Source organism: Amphiura filiformis, chromosome 13, assembly GCF_039555335.1.
Source record: "Amphiura filiformis chromosome 13, Afil_fr2py, whole genome shotgun sequence".
Lineage (NCBI taxonomy): Eukaryota > Metazoa > Echinodermata > Ophiuroidea > Amphilepidida > Amphiuridae > Amphiura > Amphiura filiformis.
The window spans coordinates 39,133,966-39,144,407 of NC_092640.1; the positions used below are offsets into that span (position 1 = coordinate 39,133,966).

At 35.8% G+C, this 10,442-nt stretch overlaps 1 protein-coding gene across 1 annotated transcript; it reads right to left on the reverse strand.

The window, feature by feature from the left end:
* Positions 1 to 208: 208 nt before the first annotated feature.
* LOC140167648 (uncharacterized) lies at positions 209 to 4,825 on the reverse strand. The gene is made up of 3 exons (XM_072190944.1): positions 4,598 to 4,825; positions 2,064 to 2,225; positions 209 to 336 (listed from the first exon to the last, which is right to left on the reverse strand). The coding sequence occupies exons 1-3, from the start codon at positions 4,818 to 4,820 to the stop codon at positions 209 to 211; spliced, it is 513 nt and encodes a 170-aa protein (XP_072047045.1). The 5' UTR covers positions 4,821 to 4,825.
* Positions 4,826 to 10,442: the final 5,617 nt, after the last annotated feature.

Sequence of the window (10,442 nt, forward strand, 5' to 3'; positions counted from 1 at the left end):
AATAAATTTAAATTGGCTTCCATTGGGAACATAATGTATCATTTTTGACTGATCAAAGCACAACTATTGTTACTAAAACGAATTTGCTTTGAAAGTCAACTTATATCAATCATACTAAAAAATTTCGACAATGCACCATTTCCAAAAGGCGTATAGGTGACAATTATTCAAAATAAATAGAATGGTATTATGGCACACACAAAATAGACTAACCTGTGCATGTTATTCCATCGCCACTGTAACCAGCATTACATGCACATGTGAAGGAACCAGTGGTATTAGTGCAAGCAGCATTTGCGTCACAGTTATCGGTACTCGAAGTACATTCATTAATATCTGTACAATATGTATGAAATAAGTCACATGTATTAGGTACAACACAGGCTTTGAAGGTACTAGGGTCATTCAAAAAGTTCTGCTTCCACCCTCTTATCTCAGCTTCTGCAAGTAGTAACGCTTTCATATTTTCTATGACTACAACTTTGTTATAATATCTTTTTCCATTTGTTGTAGGCGAAGTAAAAATGAAATCAGGATTCAGTGCCGCGGAAAAGGAGAAAATCTGTACATATGTCTACAAATACAAGCAATTGTATGCTTGAACGCGCAGCTCGTATGCAATAAAGCAGGTTGAAACCGCGGTAGTGTTCCAGGATACGCAATGACAGAGTAATGGCGGCTTACATATTTGTAGATATTATTTGCCAGCTGTCATATCCCAATTGAAATAATCCCTGGTTAAGATGCATTTTATTACTTGTCATCTTGCTGTTTAGTTACACATTTGATGTCGTTTCAGTTATAATCTGTTAGCATAATCATAGCACTTACACCAAAAATATGGGGGATATAAAATTATTAAGGGCTTGTGACTATTACAATTTTCGGGTCTACGATAAACTTGATGTTTGGGTCAACGCTGTTGATATGCTCCGTGAACTCTTGTATTTTTTTAGTCTTAATAACCATTAACCACGAAGGTATCGTCCACATAACGATGCCAAACCGTGGGTGGAGAGGGAGCAGAATCTAAAGCTCCCTTCTCAAATCACTCCATAAATAGGTGGGAATCACAAGCGAGCAAGCCGAACCCACAGCCGCGCCATGACATTACTTGGAGAACGGTCCATCAAACACACAATAGGTGGTAGAAAGTGAAAATTTAAGCAATCTGAGCACTATGTCTTGGTCAAAGTTTAAGTATGTCCGCTTCTTCCACGAGTCGTGCTCCTCCAAAGTGAGCTTGATGGCGTCGATCGCACTCTCTGCTGGGATGCTGGTTAATAAGGCCAACACATCGTAGGACACTAAGAATTCATCACTTTCAATGTGCAAATCCTTGATCAATTCTTGAGCAAGTCATAATGGGTAAAACGTGGATTTTAAGTTATGATTAATTGAAAAGTTAATATTATTCTTGTACTCTGAAACGCTTGAATACATTGGCTTTCCTTGGCAACACAATATATCATGTTTAATTGATCACATCGCAAATATTGGTACTGAAATGAAGTTCAGTCCAACGTCTTTGCGGGCTATTTCACGTTCTCAGTTAGGCAATAGAAACAAATTAGTTCGATCTTTCGATCGACCATCGATGCTTGGTCGATCCTTAGTATTTATAAAATTAATTAATTAACCATTATTAAGTGTGTTAACATAAAAATCTTTTCCTGTATTGATATTGAAAAATATAAATTTAGCATTAATTCTAATTAATTAATCATTAGTTCATTAATAACAAGCATCGAATCAGCATCGACGGTCGATCCAAAGATCGAACAAATTTGTTTCTGGTGCCTTATCCACAGCGACTTCCGGTGTTTAGCCTTGATTTCCAGCTCAAGTGATTAGCTCTACTTAGTGATTTGTTCTCTTTCTCGACGTTTTCTGCAGCGCAAGACGCGGAAGTAAATTATAGCCGCTGCAAAAGACGCTGGCGGAAGTTTAGCCGCTGCGTCTGTCGCAATGGAACATCACCCGCAACACGTCGCAGTATAACCTGACCTATTAACGCGTATAATGTTTCCTTTGCTGTTGCTTTTTTATTCCATTATAATTACCTTTTTGTTCTGGATATTGTCGTCGGTGACACACGTTAACGTACACTCCAATGCCAGTCAGAATATTGCTAATAACAATAATCATGAGAACAGCACTACCCCAACGCAGTTTCTTGGACGTGCAAATGACGCCATGCGAATTAGTTGTACGAGCATCTGCCACTGTAATATGCAGAAAACCAGTAAAACAGTTGACATTACGTATTCATTATGCTATCCATTCACTGTTCAGAAAATGCGCCCAAGCCCAGTGATTGTCAAGTACAGTAAATGAGCAACAGGAAGGGCACAGGTTTATTATGATTATTTGGATGCCAGTTTTAATTGTGAAACTTAATACCCTTAGGGACTAAATTTGTATCATTCTTGTGTATTGAATCGATTAATAAAAGTAGCCATTGCACGATAGCCAGAGTTCTGGAACCACAAAATTATAATAAGCTGGGTTTAATTCCACGGAACGGACGTACAAACTTAACACAATATCAGGATTTTTACGTGAAATACACGCAAAAATAAGTGCGTTCAGCACGTATGAACGCGCGGACAACTTATGCAGAAAATAACAAAATGTGTACGTTTTATAAACATACGCAGAAAAGTTTAACTATTAATGTGATCCATTTTGTTTAGAAATCATTATAATATTAGCAAAAGTGAGGTGTAAAAAATCGACTTCATTCATAAGTGCGGTTCATACGCGCAGATCTGCCGTATAAAAAGGAGGTTAAGATTTGCATATTTGATACAGACGTCCACTTTTAACGCCCAAAAGAGTACTAATTTTCCCAACAAAGAAGTATCATTTTGAAAATCAAGTTATGACATTATGCCTATTTGTCTTTTGCTATTTTTGAAATGCAATGAAATTTAAGCGGCATACTAGCCCTCGTTTATACTCAAAATCAAAGGCATGTAGAACCAGGCATAAAGCCATAGACCGTGAAATATATAGCCGACGTGTCTATGTCTCTGTTATATGACGTCACTCTGTAATTCCCCGGATGTGTTTTGACCTCCCCTGGATATTCGATTGTGGACGTGTCTCTGTCTTTGCACCGTCCATTGTATTCTTTAACATCATAATACTAATCATGGCGTGTCCGTCCGTACGTCAGTCCGTCCGTCCGTCCGTCCCTCTGTCCGCGCGCTATCGCGTGCGCGTGGCTCGCTAACGCGTGCTCGCGGTGCGTATATAACGCGTGCTCGCCGTGCGTATCGTGTGCGAGCGGTGCGCTATCGCGTTGTGCGCGGAGTACCGACGGGCGCAGTGCGAGCATCGGAAAGCATTACAGTGACTAACAGGTGCATCTCATCGGACCAATAGGCCAATTTTTAAGACATGATTAACATCATTGCATGAGAGACGTATATCGTAGTAGTTTGAAAGGTCAGGACAAGTATTATGGGTAACGGGTGTTGGGTAATTAGAGATAGGCCTATCACGAGAACCGCCCAACCCGAGAACCGCGAAATCTAGTGTTTAATAATATGCTATGTTATAGCCATCGTTCCATTTTATTAATCACTTATAATTTCGTTATGGAAAAATAAGAACGGAAACTGAAACTGATCAAATCTTGTGCAGAAAGTAGCCAGGGACGTTATTTCCCACGGTTGATTGATATGATAATTTATTAATTTTTCTAACAAAACATCATATTATCTTCAATTCTAGACCTGGATAATACCAACAGCTATCACACTAATATTCACACATGTTTTTTTAGTTATATTAAACATAGGATTTCGTATCTGTATCAAATTATTCATCTTTTTCTGCTCCTTAGTGGTTATTTTTATTCTATAAACTGTACATTTGTGTGCAAATTGAGGGCACTATTTACATATATTTTTAATTTAAATTAGCCAAATAACATGAGTTGATCCTTATCTCTTTCATTATGAAAGTTTTTGAAAATTTGCTTTCCATTTATTAATCTTTTTTCTGATGTTCTAATACCATTATACAAATGTCTACCCCTTGTAAAGACGCAAGTAAGATATACTATATAAATAGCGCCATCATTGTTCAACTTTACTTTAAAAATGTGACAGTTTTACATGCCACACAAGCGTGAGAAATTCAGGCAAGTCACGGAAAATACATCGAAAAATTATTTTGAAAGCGAAATTAGAATTGAAGAAGAGCTCCTATTTTAATTATCAGCAAATAGTTTACATAAAATGCATGAAAGAGACGGTTCTCTTGTGCTGAGGTTAAGTTATCCCCTGACGAACTGCTTAAAAACAAAACAAAATTTACATGAGCGGATCCAGGATTTATTTGAAACATGGTCAAATTACTTGGGCGTGGTGGGGTTGGGGAGGTGGGCTGGCTGAGAGGCAAAAATTTGTATCGGCTGTGTGTGCATGCATTTGAACATCTGCCTGGGGGATGCCGTCCTGTATAGCCTTTCCTTTAATCGGCCACTGTTTTACATGTTTGTTTTTGATGGTTCGTGTACGGTACCTTGCAATTTCTACCAAATCTAACTACGAGTAAATTTACATATAGGTACTGTTAGGCCTACCTGTATTTTTGCTCTGTGCTCTGGTTGAGGCGAACTGTACCGGCTTGCTATCTATGGCATCAACAGAAATATCGGGAATATCGTAGATATCATCATCTCCTCCTTGTTGCTCATCATTCTGAAGTTTTTGTCTCAAGTATAAATAACCCTCCCCATCTCTGCTGAAATCACGTGCCTCCATCTCCATCTCATTCATGTATATATTATTATCATCGCAGGCCATTTTGGAAGAAAATCTGCAGAGCTAAAATTTGAGTCAAGACATTATTTTGGTTGAACTTCAAATACACACAATAAAATAGTGGTCACTGTAAATCCCTAGCCGTAACAGTTTTTAAACACGCTAGGCGTTCAGGCAACATTTTATTATTATCTACATGTAATTTTCAGAAAAGGTTTTTATATTTTGAAACCTATTCTCCTACACATCACAAATCCAAAATAAAATCAACACTGTCCCTTTGGTTTACAAATGATCACACTTTGAATTTGTATCTAAACGCATCATGTGTGGTTCACCTGGTAACCCTTGTTCACGGTTATTTGATGTATATAGAATTGGCTTCATTATTAACTAAATGCAAACTATAGATATGGCGCCATTTATCCCAAATTATATTTCTTTATTTGCAAGGGGTAGGTGATTAATACTGCCATTAAGATAACTGGAATAGGTGAAACAAGCAACAAGGAAATTTTATAAACATGTTTTATCAACAAAAAAAAGAATTATTTGTAATAAAAGCGTAATTTCCAGTTACTAAATAGCGCCACCAATTTTGTCATTAATAGATACATTTTTTATTTGAAAAAGCTTTAAAAAATGCTATAAAAGTGAATAATTTTGTAAAAGAGGGGAAATTAAAGTTGAGAATGACTCAAAAGCATCTGTGAACATTAGCATGATATTACATTTAGCTGTTTAAGCCTAAAATGTGGTTGTACATGATGTTTTGTTTGAAACACTAATAAATGATCCCATCAAACAACCGTGTGTAGTTAATATTTAAAATGTGTTCTATCAGTGCAGTGCATTTAGCACGATGCTATTGTTAAGAATTCACTTCTGGGGTTGATATAATGAAATGTGCTATTCCATTAAAAATCCACACTCCCTCTATGGAGTGGAAGATTTACTGAAGTCTTCCACAGTATAGATTTCAAAAAGAATAGACACACTAGAGGAAGTTTTGAATGAGAAAACGGACCTTTTGGTGAGAAACGGTCAAAATGGAAAGAATTTTAATTTTCTCATTCTTTTAGATGAGAAACTTCATGGTGTGTGTGTCAATCATTATTGTCTTATTAAAACTGGTGAGAAGTGGTAATCCCCGCTGAGCTCAAAACAAACATTATTATTTTCTCATCCAAAAGAATGAGAAAATTTAAATTCTTTCCATTTTGGCCGTTTCTCACCAAAATGTCCGTTTTCTCATCCAAAATTTCGTCTAGTGACAAGGCTTCCATTTGAAATATATATTAAGTAAAGACATATATACAGGGGGAGTATGAGCTTCAAAACAATTATCCCTAGCAAATTCCATTTTGGACAACTTACCTCTTTGTGGAAGACTTTACTTATATCTTCTACAGAGGTATGGTAGATTCAAATTGAATAGTCTAATAATTGATGTGTCAAACCTGTAAAGTATAAGCAAATATTAAGCACGGCGAGTGGCATTGGTTTTGGTCGAGAAGTCTAGCCAAGAATTTGCTCACCGATAGCTTCACATTATAGGCTAGAGACCATTGCATTCAAAATCTAGTCGGATTCGCTGAAGCATGACAACGTGTAAAGCAATGGAAGTTCAGAAGTAAACACAGACGATCACGACAGGCGATTGCATCAAAAATGTTGCTAAAATTACACTTCAGCTAAATTTGAGACTGTCCAAAATAGGCAAATCTTGCTCAAAAGATACTGTTGACTCATCGAAATAACTTTCATTCTGTTAATGTTAATTTTAACATTAACAGAATAAATAACCACCGGTGCCAAAAAATGCACCGCTGTCCGACCGAAAAACGATAGCAAAGCACTCTAGCATCGAATGCGTAACTATCGTGTGCAAATTCGAAGCTAGAGTTCTCGAGTAACATTGGTTGAACGAATTTTCAGAGACAGTTTACAATGCCATATAAACCACTTCATAAAATTGAATAACTGCATCTATAATAATTGCCCTTAATAAAACTTACACACACTTATCCCTAATACCAGATAACATCTTTTGAGCGATTTCATAATTTTAACTGAAGAAACAATACTTACCGTTCAGCACTGTAAAACGTGGAAATTTCAGCATATTTTAAAGGCCCGTCTAAAAGAAAGGGGCTAAAGGAAATGAAACTACTTTGTGCGAGCAAAACTGGAGAAAAAACAAAACGGTTCACGTGATCACAAAAAGTTTCTTATACTTTCTAAAGACCTGCATTGTTGCAACAGAAATGTCATTGCCTTGCCAATATAAATTAGGGTGGCAAACACGCATGCGTCCCTCAACGGTTTCCTGTCCATAGTCCGAAGGGTCATTAGTCCTAAAAATAAAAATAAATACAAGTTTTATAAACCATAATCCTTACCATAAACTTCAATAAACCATAATCCTTACCCTAAACTTCACCCATACCCTATAACCTCTAACCTCCAATTTTGACTGTTTAATCTTGTAAACACCACAGTTTCTACGAGGATGAGTTTTCGGTGTTTACTGGAAGGTCCATATTCTAGTAGTTTAGTATTGTAGGAATATCTAACTCGCTGCAAACCAAGTTGATATATAAAATTAATATTAGGATATTATGCGAATTCATGAGTAGAAGAACTTCGTGAATTTACTTTTATTAAAAACATTTCGAAAGTTTGTACTGGAAAGAAATCAGTGCGTATTTGTTTAACTGATATTGTGCTCGGTATTAGGCTAGTAATAATTTACGGAACTTCATATATATAAAAATATGAACTTATAATGACTTCAATTATTAATGTATCGTGCTCTGTGCTCACGAATCATGGGTCATGTTTAACGATTGAGGGATAATTCCTTCAGTGTAATCCGGGGGGAGGGGTGTTCCATAGGGGGCACTCGAATATAAAAAGTGCTTCGCATGCTCGATATAATCAAAGCCGTAGCCAGGAGGTGCGGCCAACAAAAACTGCCAATCCACTTTTTTTTCTGTAAAAACGTTAACAATCAGCCCCTTTTAAAGGAATAATTCACAAAAGGTCCACTTTTGGGTACTCAATGTCGACAGTAACGCCATTTAGGGTGTCAAATTTGCTACCATCATTTACGGTATTTAGGGTATGTTTCGGAGGTTGATTAACGTGCACGGGTACCACTTTTATATTTGAGTGACCCCGGGAATGTAATGCTTCATAAATGTCTTAGTTTTCTTTTGCAACTTCCTCTTTTAATGTAAGGGGAAGAATCCATTCTTTCCCAGCTACAAGATCTGTTTGGCGGATACATATGTATTATCATAATTCGCCATATTATCAGTGAAGCGATACTGAAAGTAATAACAGAATAGTTACTTTAAAGGAGGATTTCGTGATCCTAGCATCCTCTTTTTATGACATTTTTCAGTAGATATCCACGAAAAAAGCTTATTTCCAAAATGTCAGTTGATTCCGATTTTGCGTTTGCGAGTTATGCATGATTATGTGTATTACATTGCTCCATATACAATGTGTTGTAATTTCGTTCTGGTGCACCAGAACGAAATTCAAATTTAACGATATTTTTGCTAAACGAATTAATCTGCAAGAAATATTTGGTACATAAACATTATGTAGCCAGAGGTATCCAGTGGTGTAAAAATCTCAACTTTTTTGGGAAAAGTGGGGGATGAGGCTGTGGATTACGAAATGCCCCTTTAAGGACAAATTCGTAAAACAGTGAATAGCCTGTTATTTACTTCCCCAGTTGTTGACGGACGTGATTTGCTCTAGACCAGCGTATACAGGTTGTAACAAAAAAATATTATACAATTTAGAAAATAGTATTAGGCAAACATGTCATGTCTAATTGATTGTATTGAGGTTTACTTGTTCGTCAAGGTAATTTTCTAAGCTACTACATAAGCTTTGTTTCAATAAAATCGGTGGTCTACAAGCGAACATATGGCAAATTGTGTAAAGTAGTCTTAAAACAGCTTTCGTGTCTTTGTGTAGCAAGTTTTGAGTTGACATGAACCACCTGGTCGGTACTCTTAAGATGGGTAATTTTAAACAATGGGGCATTTGAAGTGGTATTTATTTATTTAATTATCCCAAATAAGTGAAAGAAAAACATAAAAACTTTGCTTTTGTTTTGAAATCTTTGACGATAAGCATGAAAGTCTGTTATAAGTAAAATGTGATGCGATCAAGCAAAACCAGTCGGAACTCGGAAATATTGATTTTGAGATATAGCCAAACAACGGCAATATTTGCTTTTGTTTCTTTTTGTTTTATATACTCTTAAATTGCTCATATCGTTGGAACTGGTTGCTCAATTTCAATGGGGTTTTCTGCAAAATACAACTTTGCAAATGCTTTTTACTATCCTGTAAGAAACTGAAAATTTAATATTTCCGAGTTCCGACTGAGTTTGCTTGATCGCATCACAAATCGGAAAGAAACCACGAAAAGCGTTTCTGTTAATCAAGATACTACTGATTCTACTGTATATCACATTTACGCCATCACCCCTTTTAATTTTTAAAGTAAAAAGGAATTTACTAATCATAAAAGTCAATTTTACGTGATGCAAGTTTTGATATGCGCGAAAATGTCAAAAGTTGCCCAACTTATCTTCTGGACAATTTATTTAATTGAGTATAGCGTTTGAGCCCGAACTAGTAAAGAAACCACGTAAAGTTTTTCTGTTAGCCAAGATGTTACTGATTCCACTGCATATAAAATTGTTGCCAAGATCTTTTTTATCATTTTTTTCTAAAAAGCGAAGTTGCAGTTGTATAACTTTATAAACAGCCTGTTTCAAAAAAAAAAAAATTGTGCAAATAAAAAGCGCTCTCTTTGGCAATTAGAAAATACCTTTGTGGCAGAGTGCTTACATCATCGTCAAGGGCGTAGTCTTAGCTCTCAAATGCCGGTTGTTCTGTTCAATTTGCTTGTTTTAATCTCGAGATATGCTTACTTAACAACAAAAGGGTGAAATCACAATTGTGCCACTTTTACTAGGGAAGAGGGCTGTACATGTAAATCAATGATAGCATCAAGTTTATCAAGAGTTCCTTCGTGAAATCAAAAGAATGCATCAACTACACAACAATACACAATTATTTTTACTGTTTTATCATGATACAGGTATAATGATCCTCTTTTTCCACTTACGACAAATTAAAAGATAAATATTTCACATTCTGCTTTAAAATTAAATACATGTGCATGTCAATGATTTTATTATGGTAAATGTTCTCTTTGTCACTCAAGACATGTTAAAAGTAGGCATATCACCTCAAAAATAAGCGCAGCAAAAACACGTTATTTAATGTTTCTATATGAATAAGCTTTATTAAAGCATAAAAAACGGAATTGAAATCGGTCAATGCATTGTGATGTAGTATCAAATTTAGGATGCTCACAAATGGAATGCAAATCTGCCACAAATGGCTATAATCACAAAATTGGCACATTTCGAGATTTTGAAGGTTTATTTGGACGCTTGCTTGAAAAAGCAGCGTTAATTTAAGTATCACAGATTAAATACCTATCTTTTCTGACTTCGTCAAATAAAATAAAATTTAAAAATCTATCATTAAATAATTATGATAAATTAACCAAATATACTATTTTAGCAATTTCGGCCAATCTGCAGACAAATTAAAGCTGAAAAAA